Raw genomic sequence first — 23804 nt, 5'->3', positions numbered from 1 at the left:
TAGGCATGCGGGCAGGCAACACGCGCGCTGCCAGACAGACAGACAGACAGACAGAGAGTCAGAGAGAGGGGAAGCCGGGCCGGGTCATTTGGTGTCGTGGGAACGGCGCAAAAAAAAAAAAAAAAAAAAAAAAAGACGCGCGCTTACGCCGAGCGCGGCTTTTGCCCCAAGGCCACCTCACTTTTTGCAGGCCTCCTTTTTCCGAAAACCTTGACGTCACGTGAAAGAATGGCGAGCGCAGTGCGCCCTCGTGGCCGCGAGTCATCGTCGATGCCGGACACATTAGCAGCGTGTGTACGTGGAAGCGTCCATTTAAGTGTGTTTATGGGTGAGTCTGCTTCGGGAGGTTCATCTGCGCGTTGGCGCGTGTGTTTCTGTGGCTGTGTATGAGTAGACTGCGCTCCAGACTTGCGGTGTTCCTGTGAAGCACTTTTGGTGGAACAGGTGTGAAATGTCATCACGCTCGTACCTACTCACATCCTGTGAGAGGGCTCATATTTTCTTGTCTACACACACACACACACACACACACACACACAAATATATATATATATATATATATATATATATATATATATATATATATATATATATATATATATATATATATATATATATATATATATATATGTATGTGTGTGTGTGTGTGTGTGTTGCGCGTTAAGTAAAGTGTGTTTCATATTTCCCACATTGTGAGTTGCCGTGAACGCCTCGCCAAGGTAACAAGTCGTTGTTTTTCCTTTTCTTAATTTAGTTAATTTGAGCATAAATACTCAAAGTTCTGAACCATCCGTGTTTATGGCTTATGATTGTGTGTTTATGCCAAGAGTGTCACAGACCATCAGTCCGGTCACCTCATTTTTTGCTTTTGTGTTCTCTAACCGTAACAACCTAAGCTAACACGAGCCGCTGATAGCTGCTAACGGCGAACTGACTTCCGCCCTCCAGCTCGTCCAGTTACAAGTAAGAACACGGCCGATAGCAATACGTTAATCTGTGCCTTCAAACTCGCCTCAAGTGGCTGACGTACAAATCTTCCTCGAATGGCGTCGAGAAAAAAAAATGACCACGCTTTTAATTGACCGTTGACAGGACGCAGCCATACTTTGGGCCTTCGAACCCCACCCCTTGTATTTGGGGGGGGGGGGGGGGTTACGGTTATCGCCGTTGCGGTGTTGATGGCTAACCCTAACCCTGTTAGCTTTGCTGATGTTGGAGTAGAAAAAATGCGAAACAAATATCGTGAGATTTGATGGCGGCGGTTTGAGGCGTCATGGCGAAACACCAATGTATTTTCTGTGTTTACAGGTCCTCAACGCTGATTCGGCTCTGAACACGATGATGCTGATGATGATGATGTCAGGGCCGTCTGTGTTCGGAAGGTGAGTCATTTCGGCCGTCGCCTCGGCAAGCGTGTCTGTTGCTTGTCGTACAAGCTGCGGCGACTGTTTGCTTGAAGCCGCGGGACACAATCGAAGGCCGAACCGATAGCATTTCAACCAACTTTCAGGGTTACGTGATAGCGAATAGCGTTTTGAATCCGTCTTTCCAAGTTACGGGACAAAAGTTTATTTGACCTGAAAGCGAATTACATTTTTTTATCGACCGATTCAGTCACTCACTGGTCTCAAAGTAAAATCAAACGTCGTATTTTGACAAAACGCTGAGATAAACTCGAGCGATTTCACGGACTACACAAAGCGGAAAATGTGCTATGGAGAGACTGACGTTGGAGGATTTTGATCATTCAAAGGATAGCTTTAAAGGCTTGTCCAGGATGAAAACGGCGCCCATTTCATTTGAAACTTGATACGTAAGTATCTGGGATCGACTGCCCGGACTCTTAAGAAACGTGAAAATACGTCCCTGGAGTTGAATGAGTTAAGTCGGTGTGAGGTTTTTTTTTGTTTTTTTTTCTACAGAGGTTCGTCATGCCCCGAGTGCGCATACGCGCGTGAATTTCGGGGGGCATGCGTTTTCCTGTTTTTTTTCCTTCTCTTGTGAGCAGCTGGCGCCTGTCGCTCGCTCTCTCTCTCTCTCTCTCTCTGGCTCGCTCGCTCTCCCTCTCCCCCTTGGACCTCCTCCTCCATCCGTCCCGCTCCAGTCCTTCCCTCTTCCCGAGTGGGAGCGGAGCCCGCGCGGACTGTCCGGAGCCGGGAGGGCGTCCGCGTCCCGTGTGACGTCGCGGAGCGGCGCGCCATCCGCGGGGCCCCCTTCTACTTTTCCAGCTTTCGGGATCGCTGCGCCGAGGGTCGTCGGGAAGGCAGGTAATGGCTTCTCTCGACTTGCGCTCGCAAAACGCCCCGGCCCCAAAAAATTGGTGCCACGTCGTCCCCATCTGCGGCCGGGCGCCGCGACGTGCGTGCTTGCGGTCGGTCTGCGTCAAATGAGACAACCTGCTTCCCTCTGCTTTTTACAACAAATGCGACTTCCCCGGGAGAAAAAAAAAAGAAAGGAAAAATGCCTTCCCACATGCCGCAGAAGCATGCGTCGTAGGGCCCCCGTTGCGGCGCCTCCAAAATTCTCTCCTGGAGGTGGCGGCAGCGGTAAAAGCCGGCGTTTCGGCATCTTACTCGGGCCTGAAAAAGAAAGAAAGACTTCTGCATTTCTGGGATCGGCGGTCCGACTTGGATGTCGCTCACCTCCGCGGCCCGGTTGACATTTTGACTCGTCGCCACCGCCGCGTAAGGCGCGAGGCGTACTATCGTTCCCTCGCCGAGTGGCTGCGACGAGGCCCGCTCGCCGTCGCGCTTTTAGTCAGGCCGGGCGAGCGCCATGTGGAAAAATGCGAGGAAAAACATCCAAAGATCCCATCGCCCCATAAATCCGACTAAATGCCAAGTTGCTCCGTAGAGCACCTGGCAAGCTAGCACGCTAACGTTTGTGAATAGCGTGCCGATTGCCTCTTGCCTTAAATGCCAATTGCCGTCCTTGTTTTGGAAAAATATCAAGTCTGGCGCAGCGTGGAATTCACTGATTTCTTCTCGCGTGACGAAAGAAAAAAAACGATACTATACTAGGCTGCGCCAGGCTATGCTACGCCACGCTCTGATATGCTACACTTTAGCAAACGATGCTATGCCGTACTTGACTGAACTATGCTATACCGTGTCACGTCATAATATGCTTCGCTGTACCAAAGCATACCATGCCATGCTGCGCTATGCTATCCCATAATGCGCTACACTATACTCCACTGAACTATTCCATGCTATACTGTAGAAACTACGCCAGTGCTAGACTACACTATGCAATTCTATACTGTGCTATTACATGCTATGCTTTAGTTTACTCTTCTAAACGACGCTACACGTGACTAAACTATGCCATACTATACCCTGCTATACTGTCCTGTGCGACGCTATACTACGCTATGCGTCGCTTCCGTTTACTACTCTCAACTATGTTGTACGTGACTAAACTATGCTATACTATACCGTGCTACACTGTCCTATTGTGAAGGTTGTTATCATTATGTGCTTATTACTTGTCTAGAATAGCGCGCGTCGCTATCCGCGTATGCGGCCCTAGTCGATCTGGCCCCAGTCCTTAGATAGAGCCGCCGACGCGGGAAAGCGCCAGCCGGGACCTCGGCCCGGCCGGCGGCGGCGCCCGACCGGCTCTTTTTGTCACGTCTCGTCACGCGCGATGCTTCGCCCAACGAATAAATGACGCCATTGAAAGGAAGGCCGGTCCGCCACAATCGGAAGGGGAAAATGGGAGGGATTTCTCCCAGACGTCCGCCTCGCATGGGTCCCGGCTCAAACGCAAGAATTTTTGGGAATCATCCAAAAAAGAATTTGCGCGGAACGGTCACGCGATGGCGTGGGGGCCGAGCGGGGCCCCGCGGCTCCTTCGGCGTTCGGTAGCGCCCCCTCCCGCCTCCGCCTCTTTTAACGGGGCGGACCGGCGCCGGCCGCCCTCCCGCGTTTGTCGAAGCCAGGCGCCTAAGCCTCCGCGTCTTTAGGTCGCGCCCTGTTCCCGTGACATCATCGCATCATGCCTGAGGGTCGGCGTCGCGGGAGTTCCAGATCGGCCGGCAACGCGGGTGAGAACCTCGCCTCCGCTCCGCCCCTCTCCTGGCCAGACCTAGACTTGATCCTCCCCTCCCCTCCCCTCCCCTCCCCTCCCCTCCCCTCCCCTCCCCTCCCCTCCCCTCTCCTCCGCTCTCCTCCTTTGATTTTCGCGCTTCAGAATTTTCCCCCACCGGTTACAAAATTCATGTGATGCAAACGGTGACCCGCGCACCGCAAATGTTGCCGTTTTGGTTTCAAGACGGTGCCGTGCGTGCTTTTAGGACAGTTTGACCATCGTGGAGTCCATCGGCGGGCGGCCGATTCCCCTGTGTATTTCATTGCGCTTCTGGCCCAACAAGTTGAAAAAAGAAACAAACGGACCTCATCCCAAAGTGCAAAAGGCAAAATAGTTTGGGCACCCCTACCACGCGGTATTGAGGACGATTTGCCCCCCCCCCCCTCCCCGCAAGTAAGGGAGTAGAAAGCAAAGCTATCCAAAGTAGCCGGCGCTGCGCCCGATTATCGGCGTTTGCCTTGCTGTCCCAATACCTTTGCTGTGGTGATGACCTCATCACTAACGACAGGGTACACAGAGCAATTTATGGCGGTAAGGTTGTGAAAGCGTTTTTTTTTTTGGGGGGGGGGGGGGGGGGGGGGGGGGGGGCACGATCTGCGCACGGAAGGCCCCGTTAGCGTAGCGTGGCACGCGCGCGGCGGATTCCAGTTCCCTCGCTAGCGTGTACTTAACGGGAAATCCCGGCGCCGACAATTGCTGTCAGACGCTCGGCCGGCAAGTTTGCACAAGCTCGCGGGAAGTCCTTAAGAACAAACGGAGACGCGCAACTTCTCCGCCATTTGGGAACCCGTCATCGAGCCGTCCGTCGACCGCTCGCGGCTCGGCGCAGCATCCCAAGACAAAAAGCTTCTATTTGACCGGGGCCTGGTGTTGCGCTGCGGCGCACTCGCCAGTCCGATCCGGTTAAAAGCCAGCAGATTCAAGAGCGTTGGTGTCATACGCGTAGTAATGGCGCAGAATGAAATTCTTTTTCCCTTCGCTCCCCCGAGCAGACTACGTTCCATAGTCGAGCAAACGATAAAAGAAAACAAGGGCGGTAATAACGAAGCGCCGATAATTGACTAGACTTCCATTCTTCAGCACATCTTCAGCATCGTACGTCTCGCAAGCCTTATTCAACCCGTATCGACACCGCCGCTCGGACCGACCACTCGATCGGTTTCGGAATTCCCGACGGGTCGGACGGCCCCGGCTCCGAAAGGCCCGCCGGGATCCGAGGGGGCCCGGCCGTCGCCGCGTCTCAAACGCCTTTCGGATGCGCCCGGCAGGCGCCGAGCGACCGTCCTCGCTGTCGTCGCTGAGCGGGATCGCCGGCGAGCGGGGAGCCCCGTCGTCGTCGTGCACCTCCGTCAACACCGTCTGCTCGGACGGCGAGCCGCCCGCCTCCCTTTCGCCGTCCTCGTCCACCTCCTCCGTGTCCCTGCGCGACGCCTCGCACTCGTCCTCGTCCTCGTCCTCCTCGCTGCCTTACGGCGCCGTGCCGGCCTACGCCGCCGCGCCCGAGAGGGAGGGCTCCCACATCAGCCTGGACCTCGCCCCGCTGGCGGCGGGCGGGGCCGCGCCCAGGCGCCCGTCCCGGCTGGAGAGGGTCGTCACGGAGATCGTGGAGACGGAGCGGGCCTACGTCAGGGACCTCAAGAGCATCGTGGAGGTGAGCGCGACCTCGCGTCCGCTGCTCGACTAGCGGCATCGCCGGCGTTTGACACTTTTTTTGTCGCTCGGCCCGTCATTTACTGTCCCGTCGTGACGCGGGCCCCTCCCGTGCGAGCGATCGATTCGTTCAAATCGTATTTAAACATGTACTCCCATAGTACGTGAAGGTACTCAAGTGCGAAGGCGCGCTTGAATCGGCCTTTTGTTTTTCCCTTTTCCAAAATAAACTGGTCGCGCGTCACGTTCGTCGCGTTAGCGCCTCACCGGGACAACCAAAGCGCAGGCGGGAAGCGTCTCATCAAAAACATCGACACGCACACACTGCTTGAATAGTGCTCAAAGTCTTCTGATAAGAAAGCCCAAATTCCTCTCCGTGTACGTGCCCCCCCCCTCCTCGCCCCGCGCTCCAAATCTGGATTCGATTGAGGCCGCGTGACGTCACGCTCACCGGGAATGGAAGCGACCGCCGTAATAAGACAGCGCGGTTGTTTGCAGGGGGGGGCGGACACAAAGGGGTCCGAAGAGGCCGGTCCTCCGCTTTTCGGAGGAAGCGCCTCCGCGGCTCTTTGTCTTTCCATTTTTTGGAGTGTAAAGTTTTGTTTTATTGTGAAAAAGTCAAACGGACGTCGTGGCGTTAGGCGCTTCCTGTCCAGCGTCGCGGCACGTAGCGTCCGCTTGAAAGGTACAACCGGGCGGCCGGCGTGTTTTTCCCACCGCGAGCTGCGCCGGCAGAAAAAAATTGGTTACCCGCACACTTAGAAATATGAGCGGCACCGACATCAAAATGTATATACCGTATATCCGTGTGCCGTTTATTTATATTGTATATAAAAGCCGCAGGATACAAAGTGAGAAAAAGGTAGCGGCTTATATTCTGAAACTTACAGTAACGGTGGCACAGCATCGCATTTTTCCTTCCGGATGGTTTCTGCTCCGGTTTTACACCTTTGAGTGGACCGCCGCGAATAAAAGCGCGCCGATCAACGTTTGCATCCGAGGTCGTCGCCTTTCCGTCCTTGGCAAACTTCTGCGGCCGTGAAAGTGTTCACCGTACCTCCGGAAGGAGCTCTAGCGCGCGAAATCAAACAGCAGCTGGAGAAACGTCTTTAGTTCTCAAAAGATTTCGGAGGCTTAGCGAGCGTTCCGTTAACCTTGCGCCCGTCTGGCCGGCGGCGCCCGTCCGGCCGGCGGCGCCCGTCCGGCCGGCCAAACGACGCTTCCGTTTCGCGCAGGACTACCTGGGCCGCATCATCGACTGCGGCGGCCTTCCCGTTCACCCGGAGCAGGTCAGCGGCCTCTTCTGCAACATCGAGGACATCTACGAGTTCAACAGGTGCTCGCCTCTCATTGACCCCTTTGGTCCCAAAGGCATATTCCTTCTTTGTTTTTTTTCGAGCGTTAAGCACGTTGCACGTTTGCCATCGCCGACGTAACGTTGAACGCGCAAACCGTTCCCGCCCGGGATATCTTCTACGCCAGGCGCCGTCCGACAGCGCGGCCGCTACGGGCTCGCCGCCGCTTTTCGTTTGGCGTGAGCCACGCGCGTCGGAGGGGGGCCGCCATTTTGTACGCTCGGGCCAACGGGGTCCGCTTTAGGTTTGGCCGCTTCCGCCCGAGAAAATGTGCCCAAAAATGTGTTGGAAGGAGAAGAAGGCGGCCCAGGGTTTCCTTCTTCTCCTGCCGTCGGAGAAGACGGTGGAAAAAAGATCTGGCGGCATTGCTTTGGCTCCGACCAAAGATGAGATGGAAATATTGGAGAACGGGGGAAACGCCGCAGCGAACGCCGCCGCGCCGCCGGCTTTTCTTGGCGTTCTGCTCCAGAAAAAAACCCCAAAAAGCATGCGAGTCTTTTTGAGAGCGCGGGACGGATGGATGGGTGGCTTTTAGCCTCCGGGTGTTTAACCTTTACCGTAATTCCCCAAATATAAGATGCGTCCGCGAGAAAGACCCATCCCTGATTTGAAATCAAGCCTTTTCTGCGTCGGCCACCGCGGCCAAACGGAATCCGTATCTTTCGCAAACTGTTTTCTTACGTTCACATCAGTAAGTTATACGTTTGCCGCGCATGAATCGAACCCTTTGAAAGGCCACTATTCTACGCAAACGGGGACGCGGCGGGGTCTTAACCTTGTTGGGGGCGCCCAACCCCACCGGTTTCATATGCTAAAAAATCGAATCGGATTTGTTTTGACCGGCGCGCGAAACGGATCGCGCGTTAATATCACCTTGTTCAAATAGCTAAACCGACACGGCGCACGGTTGGAAATCAATGACTTGGCCCGCTAACGGCGGGCCGGACCTCTGCGGCCGGGGCTCAGCCCGAGACCCGCTCCCCTAGGGAACCCCTAGGGTTCCAGCCGACCCGGGTTGAGAAGCGCCGGTCCGGAGCGTTCTCGGCTATTTTACGACCGGGAAGTAGGGACGGATTTGGAACGTAGCGCGCGGTCCGCCGTTACAAGCGCTTTTTCTCTTTGTTTTTTTGCCTCCGTGGCGGAGCGAGGCGCGCGCGGCTCCGGCCCGCCTGCCGCCAATTGACTTTTGCCGCTTCCTTTTGGAGCTGTTCCTTATTAAACGCCGCCATAAATGGCACGGGGACAAAAGCGCAAACGTGTGACTTTTCATTCCTTCCGGACTTCCCGCGTTCTCACGGGAAGTTTTGTTTGAGCGAGCAAAGGAGAACGCGCGCGGACGTGTAACGGCGTTCCACTTCATGAAAAGCGCAAGCGAGGAGCTAAATACTTTCAAGGAGGAATCCCCCGCCCCCCTTCCTCCAGTTGACTTCCTGCCCAGGAAAGAGTTTGACCTCCTTTTTTGCTTTTCGTCGACATAACATGCGCGCGCTGCCAGCTGGACAAAACAATAGCGACCGCGTGTGTGTGTGTGTGTGTGTGTATGGGTGTGTAGAAAAGCACACCCACACACACACGCAAAAAAAAAAAACAAAGTAAAAACACAGATAAGCGCCAATAAATTGCCTTTTTTGCCATGTATCATATACATCAGTGGTCCCCGCGCCTCGGTCAGCTCTTGAGACGCGGATTACGTGGGTCAAAGTTATTACATTTGAAAAAAAATGGATTCAACGGCTTGACTTAATTGCCTTAATGAAGAGTCGCGAATACTTTCACAATTTAATATCAAATAAAATGAAAAGAACACACACACATATATATATATATATATTTTTTTTTTTTTGATGACTAACCCAAATCATTTGACCAACCCCCTCACGGACTGCTGTTAGCTGCAGGGGCCCCCCGCCCGCCCGCCCGCCCGCCGCTTCCACGCATACTCAGGCAGGCAGGCAGCGTATACTTAAGGCAGTGACGGCAGCCATTTTCATTTCTCCAAGGTTGCAATTTGTCTCCTTTCAGTCGGCTAAATGATAAAGCGGCAGCCCATCATTTTCCCGCTGGCGTCGTTTACGTAGCGGGACTTTTGGGGGTGACGCCCCGCCCCCGCGCGCTCCGCTTTTAGCTTCGGCTTCTTTTGTTTCGCGCCGCCTTTTACGGTTGTTGTCATCTGCGTCTGATTGTCTCAGTTTGCGTTGGACGCCTACCCCGTAAAAGAGAAATGGCGCGGCGTCGCTAGGCAAACGCGGGCAAAATCTCCGCCGTCGACCGGTCCGCGGCGATAAAAAGGTCGCGGACCCCCGCTATCCGCGGTAACTGACTTTTTGGATCATTATTCGAAAGCTTCCGCGGAAGGTCGATCGGTGAGCCGCATAAGTCAGTTGGCCGTCGACCGGCGTTCGCATTAGCCCGGGTCGTCGCGGCGTTGGTTTTCAAGGGCCGATGTCCGAGCCCGTCTCCGTTCACGCGCGGGAATGGGAGAAGGGGTCCGACAAATATCTAACTTCTGGATGCGGGCGGAAGAAAATGTGAAGAGTTTGGGAAGATGAGGTTTATAGTTTTGACATTGTTGCCAAAGTAGCAGAATTTGACCCCAAAATGAACGCGGGCGCGCCTTCTATTTGGGGAATTTCGGCAATGTCGGTGTTCAAACGCCTTGTTCAAAAGCGATCGGTAGGAACGGCGTCAGCGTCAAAGTCCGCCCGCTCGGTCGTGTCCATTCGGCGGCTTTTACAAAGGAAGCCCGCCGCTCTCGCGGATGGACGTGAGACACGTGAGCGCCGCTAGCTAGCATCTTATTGAAGCGAGCGCGCCGCAATTCCGACGTCGGCGCGATGAATCATAGGTCGGCGCCGCGCTTCGTATCGCCGCGCTTCGTATCGCCGCGCTTCGCATCGCCGCGCTTCGCATCGCCGCGCTTCGCATCGCCGCGCTTCGCATCGCCGCGCTTCGCATCGCCGCTTTTGGGACCGAGCGAATCGCCGATGTCTGGCGTGTCTCCCGCCGCCCCGTGCCGCCGGGATCAACCGGCCCCCAAATTCTGCCTGCCTCATGAAAAAAAAAGCAAAAAGACTTGGCGGACTGCGAAAGGCCCACGGAGAAAGGTGTGACGCGCTGTCTGGCCTTGTCAATTTTGTCCGCAGCGAACTGCTGGAGGATTTGGAGAGAAGCCGGCACGCCGCCGCCGCCATCGCCGACTGCTTCCTGGAGAGGGTGAGCGCCCGCTCGCCGTGCGTGCGTGCTAGCGGGGCGCCGTCTTCTTAGGCCTTTGCCCGGAATGGGTTGGGGGGGCGTGTGAGTGCCCGTCTCAGACGGTCTGTGGACACGTGTTCTGTTTTTCTGTTTGTGTGCGTGCGAATGCATGAGCGGATTTTTGCGTGTGTTGTTTTTGTATAAGCGTGGATGTGTGTTTGTGTGTGTGCGTGTATACTTGTGAATGTATGTGTGGGTCTGTCATTTTTGTGCAGATGTGTTTGTGTATGTGCATGACATTTTTCTGGATGTGTGTGTGTGTGTGTGTGCGGGGGGCAGAAAGCAGGTCAGAACTAGCAGCTCCTTGCCTCACACACACACACACACACACTTGAGTGATTGTTGCGCTGCAATAGATCAGTTCAACACCCCGTGAAAAGTGACTGCGTGCCTGGTGAAAAGTGTGCGCGAGCGTGCGCGATTGTGACTGCGCGCTGGAGGGCCACGCAAATGTTGGGCGAGAGCTGAGTGACGTCAATAGAATAGAAAGGCTGCGTCGTGGTCATTGTACATGGTAGCAGCTGTACGCCAAAATTGGGAGCGCTCTTCCAACTGGTCCGTATGAAACAAATATGAAGAATTAACCTAAAAACAGAATAGCATAGAAATAGCGTAATAGGTTATTGCTATTTTCTGTTTGTTATTTTTCTTGTTTCGATGTGGTGGAAGGTTTGGAGACGCGCCTGATGTGCGTCTTTGTGTGTGTGTGTGTGTGTGTGTGTGTGTGTGTGTGTGTGTGTGTGTGTGTGTGTGTGTGTGCGTGTGTGCGTGTGCGTGTGTGCGCACGACGAACAGAGCGAAGCCTTTGACATCTACACGCTGTACTGCATGAACTATCCCAAGTGAGTATACATGCCAGACGCGTGCATGACAGACGTTCCATACCACAACTCAATGAAGTTTGGCGGCCTCTGTAGGACGCCTCCGGTGCGACGGGACACCGAACGCGACGCGGGACGGCCGGTCGTTTCGCTAAGGTCGAAAAGGACACGGAAATGAAGCGCGGCCTTCTACATTAAAAGCGCACATTTTCGTAGCAAGATATAAAGGGGCATTAAAAACTGAAGCGCTTGAAGAATCCTAGAAAATAAACGCGCGTGAGCAAGGGCGGACTCAAACGTGGGATCGGTCTGCTCGTTCTTTTCTTCAAAAAGGAGGAAAGAAAGCTTTTTACATCTTGTAAGAAATTGTCATTTCAAGCGCAAACGCCGGCTCAGCTACGGGCTCCGCTCCGGCCGTACGTCCGAGGGCGACTCCGCTTCCCCGACTGCAGCAAAGGGATGGAAAGGGAAAGGGAAAGGGAAAGGGAAAGGGATGGCAGCGCGGTTAGGGGATAAGCTTTCATCATTTAAGATTCGGGGAGCGATGCGACGCCGCATATTTTCGGCACGTGCGGCAAAAACGCGGCCGCCGCTCGGCAGAATGTTTACATTTGTCTCGCTTTCGACTTTTGCGGCAATAAAGTGACTTTGCCGCACCGCCCTCCCCCAAAGCCTAGCGGAACCTCCGCAATCGGGGGGGCTCACCCCCGTCTGTTTCCTGTCAGTTTCTCCGACGGAACGGCCAAGGCGATAAACGCCTGGCCGTAAAACTCCTCCCTTCCCCCTTTCCCCCTTCCCATCCAAACGCTAGTGGCGAGCTGGACGCGCGCAAACTTTCGCACTGCAACAAACACACGTGTACACGCGCGCGACGTAGATGCGCGCGCTCGCCGTCACCCCGCTCAATTCTTTGCTTCTCTCCTCGCTTCGAGAAAAAAACCAAAGTAGGTCAAATGCTTTCAGCGATCCAAACCAAAGAAGAAAAAAAGAAACAAAGATTTGGGAGCCGCTTGACTTCCACGTCAGACGGAGCCCAGAAGAAGCGCAAATGATTTGGGCCGATCTCGCGCACGCCGACTTTGTCGAACGTCGTCGTCTGTTTTTTTGCCTCGCTCGTAAATCCGAACGTAAGCGGCGGTGCTCTCGGAGCTCAATCTGGCCCTTTCGCTTCCGCTCTCGTGAGTGCGACTCAAACAAAAAACTAAGCGACCAAAAAAAAAGGGTCATTGCAAACAAAAACACCTTTCAAGAGACAAGCAGACAAGAAAAAAAGCAGACAAGAAAAACGGCACAAAAGTACAAAAGCATGCACAAAAGAAAGAAGCTCAAAAGAACAAAGGCGCGTAAGAAAAAGACAAAAGAGCACGCAAGAAACAGTACAAAATAGAAGCAAACAAGAAAAAAATGCAAACAAGAAAAAATAAGCACGAAAGAAAAAGAAACAAGAAAAAAAGGCATACTCAATAATAAAGATCAAGCGAGCCAAAAGAGCACGCGGGAAATAAGCGAACAAATAAGGTCATCGCAAACCAAAAACACCTTACAAGAGAGAAGCACAGAAAAAGAAGCAAACAAGAAAAACGGCGTGCAATAAAAAAAGAGCCGGCAAGAAAGAAGAAGCACAAGAGAAAAGAGAAGCGCGCCAGAAAATGAGCAAACTAACTTTCCATAGCGGAAGTGGTCGGCGTGGGCCGGGGAGAGGGGTGTTGGGCCGATTCCCGATTGGATGACGGGGGGCCACTCGATTGGGCGTAAGCAACATTCCTCCTAGTTGAATGAATATAACGTGTCGGGAAGGTTTTTGACAAAAGCTCGCTTACCTCTCTGCAGCATGCCCCGCCATCTAACCCAATGTCTCTTTTTGGGCGTATCGTTGATATTCTTTTACAACGCCCGAAAAAACAGCGCGCCAGAGTGTGGTGAGCGGCCACCAACTCTCCCCGCCTGCCGTTTTGAGCCCGACCTCACCTCCTCCCCTCCGGTCAGCCTGTCTTTCCTCATGCCCCCCCCCCCCCCACACACACACGCGTGCAGTATGTCTCCTCACAGCTCTCTCACTCACAGCCACAAGCGCAGCGCCCGTAAACCATTTGCAGATACTCGTTGGCAAAACGCCCCTGCGTACCTAAGGACGCCACTCCGCCCATGGAGAAAAACCGGCGAAGACCTCGGGATCATTTTCCCACCCCGATCCCGAGCGGCCAACGGTGCCTAGCGCGGACGTGTGCGTGCCTTTGCAGTTCCGTGTCGGTCCTGAGGGAGTGCATGGAGAAGGAGAGCCTGGTGCGCTTCTTCCACGAGAGACGGAGCAGCCTCAAGCACTCCTTGCCTCTGGAGGCCTACCTCCTCAAACCCGTGCAGCGCATACTCAAGTATCACCTCCTCCTGCAGGTAACGCCGCCGCCGGACAAACATTTTTACTGACCGCCTGATGAAGCCAGATTCTGATTTCAAAGCATGTGCATAGGAGCGCTAAAGAAGACATACTGTAAGAGCGATGTCGCGGACGGCATTATGATCTTTAAAGATAGCACAAACAGGGAAGGAATGCTAAAACGATTATACGAAAGCGGCGTCGCCGCCCGCCGTTGCGCCACCCGGGGGCAAAAGCGCTGACGCCGGTCGGCGCGCCGTCCTCTCAGGAACTGTCCAAGCATTTGGACAAGAGCGACCCGGGCTACCAGGTGGTGGAGGACGCCATCATCACCATGACGGCCGTGGCCTGGTACATCAACGACATGAAGAGGAAGCAGGAGCACGCCGTCCGCTTGCAGGTGAACCGGCCAACCCCGACGCGCGGCGGGGCCACTTTGCGCGCGGAGCGTAAAGTGCGCGCGTAAGGGTTACGGTGTTTAATCTTTGGATTTTTGGGTAGAAGGGCCTCCGTTTTTAACGGCCGGTTTCTTGGTTTGGCCGATCAGGAAATCGAGTCGCAGCTGGTGAACTGGAGCGGCCCCGGCCTGAGCGGCTTCGGCGAGCTGGTCCTGGAAGGTTCCTTCAAGGTGCAGAGGGTGAAGAAGGAGCGCGCCTTCTTCCTGTTCGACAAGATGCTGCTGATCGCCAAGAAGCGCGGCGGGCGCATCGTGTACAGCACGCACATCTTTGTGAGCGCGCGCGCGTGCGCGCGCGGGGCGCCCCGGGGCCGGCGCCCGCTGACCGCGCCGGTTTGGGCTTTCGCCGCTCGCAGTGCGCCAACCTCCTGCTGGCGGACGCCCCCAAGGACCCCCTGCGTTTCCGGGTGTCCGACCTGACCGTTCCCAAACGGCAGCACGCGGTCCAGGTGACTTTTCACAGCTCGCCGCCGCCGACCGGCCGAGAGCGATGGCGCGACTTTTCCCGTCTCGCGCGTCTCGGCTCGACCCCCCCCCTCCTCTTTGCCGGGGAGAAACGACGAATGGGAGGCGTTTCCCCGAGTTTGCGAGGCGCCGCCCCGCTTTGGCGGAGGCGTTTCCGGGAGTTTGCGAGGCGCCGCCCGCTTTGGCGGAGAAGCGAGGCCGGGACCGCGGTCGGAACGGCCGTTCTTTCCGTCGGCCCGGGGCTCCCTTCGGCGGCGGCAAAGTGACCCGAGCGTCACGCGGCGCAGATAAATAGGAAACAAATAGGAAACCGGAGGGCTCGGATTCCCTTTTGCCCACTTCTTTCGGACGCCGTCGCGGGCCGTGCCAAAAAAAGGGACCCGGCCCCCGGGCCGTCCCGTCCGCGCCGCTCGGCTTTTGCCTCGCAGGCACCTTTTCCGTCTTTTTTCGTCGTTTCCCTCGGCGGACGGCGCCCTTGAAATTTCTTTGGGGGTAAACGCTCGGCCGCGCGCGGCCTCCGAGGGACTTTTTGCGCCGGCTCCGAGCTCGGGCGCGCCTCGCGAGAACGGGGACGTCGGACAAAAGCCTGACCTTCGGGAACGCTTTCGTTGCAGACCAAGAACATGGAGGAGAAGCGCCTGTGGGTTCACTACCTGAAGAAGCTCATCGAGGAAAATCACCCGGCTTCCCTTCCGCGCAAGGTCGGCCCAAAAGCGGCGGCGGTTTCGCCCGGGCGGGACCCCGAGTCCCGGGAGCGGACCGACCCTTGGAGAGGTCGAGCCAAGCGTGGCGAAACCCTTCGGGGTTTCGTTGGTCAAACGTGTCGTCGGTTCCTTCGGCCAAAAATGCCTTTGGGAAATAAAAAAAGGAGAAAAAGCCTTCCCCCCCAGACCTCGAATGCCGCATTCGAGGAAGGCGGGAAGTTTGCGTTATTTTCCACTGGGATGGGCCAATTTCCCACCTCCAAGCGAGCGATCAGTCGCGGTTATTTTTTGGGACCTCGCGGTTGGCGGATTCGTCGCGACGTCGTTGGGCGTCTTCGTCGAACGGAGGAAAGTGACTAAATGTTTGCCGTCCGTCGGCGTTGACGCCGCCCCGTTGTTGTGCTTTGCAGGCCAGACGGGTCCTGGGAGACGACTTCTGCCACTGTGAGTCAACACACACAAACGCGCAGGCGCGCACGTTAAGAATTTCCCCGTCCCTGACCTTAACCGCCGCGGCCGGCCGGGGCTGCAACGCTGTCGACTCGGCCAACTCGGTGCAAAATCTCTCCTCCTCGGGTCCGGAAGCCAGGAATGCCGAGAAAAGCTTCCGCGAAGAAAAAGAATACGATAGGCCCTCCTTTTTCGCGCCCGACGGTGACCGGAACCTTCTCGCCATAAGTGGAAAAAAAGGCAAACTGGCCAAAGGAAATGTTCGCGCGCGTGAAAAGTGTTTGTACTTTTTCGACAAATATGAGCGCGGTACGCGTATTCGCTCCGACGAGAACGAAGCCGGGAGCCGAGCAAACGCGATAACGATTAGAGCTTACGCTCGAAAATCCAATCGATTACATTCCCTCGCCGTCTACCCGACCCGTCGGCAGACTTTTGCGCAGGCAAATAGTGTGCCGCCTCGGCCGCAAAGGGATGAAAAACACGTCGCGCGGGAGCCCGTCCGTGCCTTTTTTGGTCAACGGCGCGGGACGAGCACTCGCTCTTTCCCAGCAGCCCCCCACTTTGAGCGGGACCGCCCGAAAAAGCCTTCCGGGGGCCCGGACGACGTCGGCGCCCATCACCGAGGACGACGACGTTCAGGTCCGAAAGGGACGCCCGGCTTTACGTCCGCCGACGCGGCCGGCTCACCGCGTTTCGTCCCGCCTTCCAGAACCGGCCGAGCTGCTGGCGCGCACGCCTGAAAAGAGCGGGAAGAGTTTGCCGGCGCTGCTGGAAGGAAATCTGCCTTACAGACGCATCAGGAGACAGTCAGGTGCGTGAGCGCGCTTCGGAGGCTGCTTCCAGTCGGCGGAAGACGCAAACTTCCGCTGTACCCAAAGACGCCGCTTCCATGCCGAGAAGCGATTTTGACTATCGCCGAGTCGCCGTCGGGTGCTCGTTTCATTCGTCTATTTGTCGAGGTGAAGAAAATCATCGGTGTTTGGAGTATCCCAGACGGATGAGCGCGCGGCCAACGGGTTCGGGACGAGCGGAAGCTCAGAGGCTTTTTGTGCCTTTCAAGACAGAGACGGATCTTTCGGAGTCCCTGGCAGCCCCCAAACCTGTTCTTTCTTTTCCAGCGCCGGCCGAGGACGTCGAAGCGGCCCTGCGCGCTGGCGGTGAGCACCTTCCGCCGTAACGATCTTCCCGGCAGCGCCTTTGCGACCTTAACTCGACTCAAAACGCTCCCAAAATCAATCGGATGACTCCGGCGGACTCAGAAAGAAGGCGTCGCCGTCTCGAGCCCAAATACGAAACGCAAACGGAAAGTCGAGCTAAGCGTCGAGGGGGCGGCGCCGCCGTCAGGCGAAAGAACGCCGCTTCCCTTGCCAACCGCCACAATTCCTATGAGTTCCTCTCCAAAGCGTTGTTTGGAAACTTGCGAGTCCGCCGCTCGCCGTCTTTGCATCGGATTGGCCCCGAAATAGCCCGCCGTCGCTCAAACGGGCCCTTTTCAAGAAGGGGGTGAGCTCCAATCCCCCTTTCTTTTTCCAGGTAAAGAAAGGATTGGGATCTTTGGCGTGCCGACGTCCGCGTAGTCGTACAATGCGGCGGAGGTGGGCACCTTGCCTCTTTTTCGCCCGCCGGCCGGCCGTCGGAGCCCCGCCCCCTTTCCGTCCCCGTCGTTTCTTTCGAGCCGGACGAAACCGTGATCGTCGGTCCGTCGGCGTATTTTGAGTTTTTTTTTTCTAGCCCGCCTCTCGGCAGGTGCCGGACAACTCCCGTCCGCGCTCCCGTCCGAGCGAACGCAATTACGATCGCGGACGCCCGGGCCGCGTCGCGCTCGGGAGTCGCGGCGGCCTTCCCGCTAACGCGCTTCTCCCGTCTCCCCTGGAACTGCCGGCGGCGGTCACCCGACGTCTCCTCGCAGCCCCGAAGGTCAGAGCGCGGCGGTTTGGCCGAGCCGCCCTCAAAGTCCCCACTGCCTTCTGAACGCCGCCGTCCTCGTCTCGCCGCAGGCCCGAGACCGGGGCGAGCCGAACCGGGCCGACGCCGGACGTCTGAGCCCGGCGGGAAGCGACGACGCGCCGGCCTCCTCGCCGGCCTCCTCGCCGGCCTCCTCGCCGGCCTCCTCGCTCGTCCCGACGGGATCGGAGCGAGAGCGAGAGGTGAGGCTTCGTCCGAACGTGACCCGAAGTCGATTGGTCGCGCCGACATATACCGCGAATCCCCAAACGGAAGACGCAGCCTGAAATTTGAGGTCAAAACCTGGTACTTTTTACGTTACCGCGTACAAGACGGGCCAACGTTTCGGCCGTCGGCTTCAAGGCAACCCAGACCGTTTGATAAACAACGCGCCGGAAGGAAGACAACAAACGTTTCCTCGCGAGGAAAGAGGACAGTGATTTGCATCTTCTCAGATCTCGTTCCGGTCCGGTTCTTTTATTCGTCAGAGTCGGTCCCTATCGCTGCCCCGAAAGGTTAGGGCGAGACGTCGCGGCAGCGAGGTAACAATCGCTTTCCGATCACGGGGAACGTAGTCGTAAGTCCGTTTGCTAACGGTCCGTGCGATCGCTGCCATCTTCTTTCCCAGGAACGGGGGATCTCCACAAGTAAACGCAATCGGGCACGCTACCGTTGTTTCGGTGCAGCATTCTAACAATTCCAGCGTGTCGGCGGAACGTCGAAAGTATGTTGATGCCGCCCTTGTTTCTAAACTCGCATCGTGTTCACGTTGTGACGAAGACGTTAGGGTTAGGGAAAAAACGTCCACGTACCACCTTTTCACGTAAATATTTGATGGTACCGCCTGCGGCTTATAGTTTGGTGCGGCCTGTGCGCGACCAAAAAAAACGGCGTCCGTTCAATCTATGCGACTTCTAGTCCGAGAAATGGGGCAGTGAATATAAGAATGATGGATAAACCTGACAGGTTTTCCACTCTCTCGTAGGAAGCGGAAGACGACGAAGAGGAGTTGGCCGCCCTCTGCCCTCCGCGCTCTCTCTCCATGACAGAGGAGATCCTGGAGTTGATCAACCAGAGCCGAGCGAGGGACGGAGCGGCTTCGGCGGTGAGCCCGCCTCGCGCTCCGCGGAGTCCGGCGCGGTGCTGAACATCCGCCCCGTTCTACTTAGGGACGAGAACCGGACGGGACCGCCGGGCCGCAGGGTGCGCCTTACCCAAGGGACTTCACCTGCCCGCTGGCCCCGGTGGCCCCGGTGGCCCCGGGCTCGGAGGAGGCGATCGCACCGGACCCCCCGCGGGAGGAAGCGGTACACTGCCGGAACCGCGCGGCCGAGGAGCGTATTGACGCCTGTGACGAAGAGTCGGGAGGAGAAATAGACCTGGGCAGATCGGAAGAGGACGGCCGGCCGGAATCCGATCCCCAAACGGCAACAGAAGTCCCGCTCCCGCTCCCGGTCCCGGTCCCGGCGGTAGAGGACAAGCCCGCGAGCGGTCGCGCACCTCAAGAGGAAGCCGCGGGTTCCTCCGTCGATCCGGACGACCCCGGCGCCGAGCCCGAAAGAGGCTCGGCTCTCAACGGGCGCCACCAGAGCATCGTTGAAAAAATCCGAAGTTATTACGAGGCGGCGGCGGAGCTGGGAGAGGAGCGAGAGGCACAAGACCAGCAGACGCTTCGCGGGAGCGACCATAGCTCCCGAATCCCCGCGGAACGGCCGTCCGCCGGCGACGAGCGAGAGGAGGCCGATGACCGAGCGGTCCAAACGGAGACGGCTCACCTCCGACGGATCGCTTGCCCGGCCGCCGCCGCTCCCTCGGAGGATCGGCGTTTCGAGGCGCCGATAAGCCTCGCGGATCCGGAAGCCGAAGATAGGAATCTCATCCGCGGGGCGAAAGACGGCCAAAATCCTAAAGAGGTCCTCGCGAATCCGCCGTCGAGCGGCGCCCCGCCCGGTCGGGTGGGCGAGGAACTCCCAGACGGAAACGCAAACGTCTCGGAGGAAGGACCGGATGAGGGAGCGGAGAAGAATGGAGCGGACGGAAGGGAAGATGGACCTTTTACACGGAGAAGCGACACGGGCAAAAATGCTCCCTCCTTGAAGCTCGAGGAAGAAAAGCCAAGTCAAATAGAATCCTCGAGAACTCTTCCCAATACCCCGCGATGTCATCAAACTACATCCACTTGGACCGCAAGCAAACAGGAAGTGACCGAGACCGGTAGAAACCTCGAACTTGCGGCTCAAGCGAAAGTTGGACGGAGTTCCCGGCGGTCCGGGACCGCGTGGAGGAACCGGGCCTCCTTTGAGGGCCCGGTCTCGGACATCACGGGAATCGGGCTGTTTGAGGCCGGCCCCGCGGCGGACCCCTCGCTGATGCGGAACTCGGAGCGTATCCTCAGCAAAGTCCAAACTCTCGCCAATATGTACAGTGCCAAAGCCGGCACCGCCAAGGTCCCCTTGCATCAAAAACGGGCCCTTTTCGTCCGGAGGAAAAGCGGAGCTTTGACGGGCTCGGCTTCGGATTCCGGCCGGGCTCGGGCCGGGTCGCGGACCAAATGTGGGCCCGGCGCGGGAAAAGAGCCCGAAGGCCACGTCCCGAGCCGTGCCCCCGACGGTCCCGTCGACGCCCGGCCCCGAGCCCAATCCCGAGCGGAGGCCGGCCCCGGGGAGGAAGCCCGCCACCCTTTCGCGGCTCCGACAGAGAGCGCCGAAGCGCCGACCGGATGCGCGCGGCGTACGCGCGCCGAGGACCAAGGCGAGGACCGGAATCGCGGCGCCGGCCGGGAGGACCGGGGGAGCCCGGGTCAAAGCGCCGCCGAAGCCAGAGCAGGTACGAGGTCTTTTTCCGACCTCGCGCCGTTTTGGCTTCCGGATTTTTGGGAAACTTTGTGATCCGCGCGGGGGCCGACCCCAAGTATTCTTTTGGGGAGGCAAAATATGAAATCGATCAAACTTGAACTTTGGCCACTCGGGCTGACTTTTCCCGGATGGGAGACGGGGATGCCCGGATCCCCCGTTACCTGACGGGATATTCGGCCCGATTGCTTTATTTTTAGCTCTTTAAAGTGAAAGGGAAAAGACCGGCCAAGTTGCCGGCGAAGGCTTTTTTTCTGTCCCGGGTTATACCGCCGGCGTAGCGAAACGAGACTTGCTATCGGCGGATCCTCGGAGTCGGGGGACTCAGATTCGGACTTGGGTACAAGAAAAAAAAAATGCGCCCCCGGAAGAAAAGGCAGCGGGTGTTTTTCGTGGCGATTCTGCCCGCGAGTGATCCGTGCCCCTTTTTGTTCTTTGACCTTCTCTGGCAGATGCGGCGACAAAGGCGGTCCCCGGCGAAGAGGCCGGCTCCGCCCGCCAACTTGAGTCACGCGGCTCGGCGCTCTGCAGGCCCAGGGACTTCATCGCAGCCCTCGGCAAAGAAGATAACGGCGGGCCGCGTGACAAACTTCACGCCGCCGTTTCCGCGTCCGGCCTCGCTCGGGACGCGAGTCACGTCCTCGGGTACGTACTTCACGTGGCCTCCGGGCGCCTTCCGCCTTCCGCCGCCTTCGGAAAACACGCCTGAGGCCTCGGATGCGACTGTGATCGGTCGTCCGTCTCTGTGTCTGCCGGCCGCGGCTTGAGGGCGCGCCCAGCTGGGACGGGCTCCAGCGCCGGGCGGAGTGCTTACCGTAACGGATGGAGCATCTTTTTTGGGGCCCTTTAGAAAAGTGCTTGAAAAAAGATTGAAGGGACATCTCGATCCCCAAGAAGTGAAATGGGAATCTTATTGAAATCGCTTGACTTTGGAGCGCACGGACTATCGCTCGGTCACCGTTGATCGATTTGCGTCTTTTTGTCCGGGATGTCTTTGTCTTCTCCAGAAAAGCGGAGCGGCCAGGTCCGGGACGGCCCGCGAGCCCGCCCGTCTTCGGATGCGGACCTCCTCCCCGACCCGTCTGGGACGCGTCGGCCCAGGCGGAGACGTCGGGCTCCGTCGCCGCCCCAGATGACAGAGGCCCGCGTTTCACGAGCTCGCCTTCCTCCGTCCGAGATTGTCCTAGCTCAGCCGAGCCCGCGGCATCCTCCGTTTTGGCCGGAGCGCCCGCGCGCTCCTCGCCGTCGCGGTTAATCGCACCGTGTCCCCCCGGTCCCTCGGCAAACGAAGGCTCGCTTTCCCCGGACGTGGGATCTAGGGCTCCCTTTGTCCGGTCTCCGCCGCGCTCGCCCGCTTCCACTTCCGCTTCATCCGAAGGAGCCGGACCCTCTTCCCCTGTGGCGCCCTCCTCCCCGCGCTCCCCAACTTGGTCCTCCCCGCCTCGGTCCTCCCCATTCACCAGATCCTTAGCTGCCTCTCGCATCGGTCAAACCTTGGCCAAAAAGAGCAACGCCCGCCTACTTCAAGCCCAGAGCTCAAGCGCGCAAAGTCCTCCTTTCGCCCCGTCCTCGCCGCCCTCTCGTCCGCGCCGGTCTCGCCCGTCGCCCCGGCTCTCCCGCGACCCTTCGCCGACCCCTTCCCGTTCGGGGGCCGCCGTCGGTCGGAACCCGCCGTCTCCGCTCAGGCCCAACTCCCCTCCTGGGTTTCCGTCCGCCAGCCGGCGCGAGTCTCCGTCCGCCACCCTCGCCCACGCTTATCGTCGCCCGCTCGGCTTCTCGCCGAACGCCGACGACAGCGGCGCCGCCGGCTCGCCTCCGGGGTGCCGTCGCGGCGCGGCCGGAGAAAGCCGCTCTCTCGGTCCGGTCGGCAGCGCGACGGGCGGCGGCCTCGCCTTCGGGTCGCACAATCGCGTGGCGCGACCCTTTTCCGCATCCGAGCCCGATTCCGGAGTCCGGTCCCCGTCGCCGGCTGCGAGCCCGCCTTCCTCTACGCGCCTCCGCTCTCCTCCGCCTCGGCGCGTTTCCGCCTCGGCGACCCGGCCGCCCCGCCCAGGAGGCCCGCCGACCGGAGGGGCGGGTTCCCGTAATCCTCCCGGCCTTAGTCCGACCTTCCGCCAAGCGTCCTCGCACGAGAGCCCCGGCATCCTTTCGCCGCCGGCTATCGGCGTGTCGCTTTGGACTCGTGACGTGGCGGCGCCCCAACCCAGAAACGCCCAATCTATCTCCTCTCCTCGTTGCGGCCAAACCATCTCGGCGAACGCGAGATGCCCCTCTCCTAATTCTGTCTTACCGCACGACTCCGGAGCCGGATGGCCCCGCGGGTGCCACGACAAACCCCGCGGCCTACGGGGATCCCTCTTCGACCGGTCGGACACCTCGCCCAGCCCGGTTCGGAGCCAAGCCGCTCGGCCTCCGGCCGAGAGGGGCCGGACTCGGCTCGGCCGACGCGAGTCCGGTCGGTCTTCCTTGGACGCGTGGCCGTCTCGCCCGGGCCCCGGAGGTGGTCCCGATTTTCACGGAGGGCGTTCCGGCACCGAACCCCGGCGCGATAGGGAGGTGCGCGGCGACGACTCAACGGGGCGCCGCGCCTGGTATGCGAGCGCTACCCCCGTCGCCCCCGCTTCGCCGCCAAGCTCCCTCCCGCCCTCGGCCGAGCCGGAACGGGAGAGTTGTCGGAGCCGGCTGATCTGCGCCTACGTGGGCAGACCGGCGCCCGACTGCGGCCGCTCCTCGCCCGCCCCCGCCCAGCGCCAAATGGACCGGACCCGCTCGCCATCGCCTCCCCGGGCCGCCGAGGAAGGGGCTTCCGCCTCGTCGTCGCCGAGCAAAGCGTCTCGTTACGCCACCACCGTCAACTTGCAGATAGCCGGAAGCGGTCGCATAACTTCCTTCGGCGCCGCCCGCGTGAGCGTGAGCCGGATGCCGCCGGGCGGCGCCGGCCTTGCGGAGATTCACAACGCCGCCGGACCGCCGCGCATTTCTTCTCCGGCCTCATGTTGATTTTTCGGCGAAATTGTCTGGCTTTTGTCTGGCGCGGCGGCTTTTCTAGAGACTCGACGGTGCGCCTCTGAGTCGGCGCCCCGTCTTTGCTAATGAACCCGCCCAAAGTGGAAGAAAAAACAAACGCCAACCACATTTATGTTGCGTATATCATATTATGGCTACTATCAATGAATGAATAACCATTTGTAGTCATTGTATCACTTATTTATAAATGATCCCCTGGGGGAAATTTGAACCCAACATGGCCTTTTTGATGCGCGATATCAAAGGAAAAGCATACAAAGAACACACTAGGAGGCTAAAACAAAACGATGGATAGTCCTATTTCAATTATATAAATACAGTATCTTTACCCGTTATCGCATTTTTACAATTTTTGTAC

At 58.0% G+C, this 23804-nt stretch overlaps 1 protein-coding gene across 1 annotated transcript; it reads left to right on the top strand.

The window, feature by feature from the left end:
• Positions 1–1392: 1392 nt before the first annotated feature.
• Positions 1393–23662, top strand: plekhg2 (pleckstrin homology domain containing, family G (with RhoGef domain) member 2). The gene is made up of 22 exons (XM_088427747.1): positions 1393–2267; positions 3968–4048; positions 5361–5743; positions 6978–7078; positions 10241–10310; positions 11145–11191; positions 13411–13561; positions 13813–13944; positions 14092–14274; positions 14358–14450; positions 15081–15167; positions 15581–15614; positions 16176–16262; positions 16333–16434; positions 16742–16780; positions 17157–17194; positions 17355–17540; positions 17621–17770; positions 18553–18672; positions 18737–20393; positions 20872–21064; positions 21427–23662. The coding sequence occupies exons 2-22, from the start codon at positions 4000–4002 to the stop codon at positions 23417–23419; spliced, it is 5895 nt and encodes a 1964-aa protein (XP_088283873.1). The 5' UTR covers positions 1393–2267; positions 3968–3999; the 3' UTR covers positions 23420–23662.
• The last annotated feature ends 142 nt before the right edge of the window (positions 23663–23804 follow it).

This window comes from Hippichthys cyanospilos, chromosome 11, assembly GCF_059441005.1.
Source record: "Hippichthys cyanospilos isolate Australia breed blue-spotted pipefish chromosome 11, RoL_Hcya_1.0, whole genome shotgun sequence".
NCBI classification, from domain to species: Eukaryota; Metazoa; Chordata; class Actinopteri; order Syngnathiformes; family Syngnathidae; genus Hippichthys; species Hippichthys cyanospilos.
This window is presented reverse-complemented; position numbering and strand designations above follow the sequence as displayed.

Excerpts from the sequence above, each read along its gene's own strand:
- plekhg2 (XM_088427747.1), top strand. The coding sequence starts at position 4,000 with ATGCCTGAGGGTCGGCGTCGCGGGAGTTCCAGATCGGCCGGCAACGCG. Across the intron at positions 11,192-13,410 it reads TACTGCATGAACTATCCCAA|TTCCGTGTCGGTCCTGAGGG; the intron begins GTGAGTATACAT and ends GTGCCTTTGCAG. Across the intron at positions 17,541-17,620 it reads GTCTCCTCGCAGCCCCGAAG|GCCCGAGACCGGGGCGAGCC; the intron begins GTCAGAGCGCGG and ends GTCTCGCCGCAG.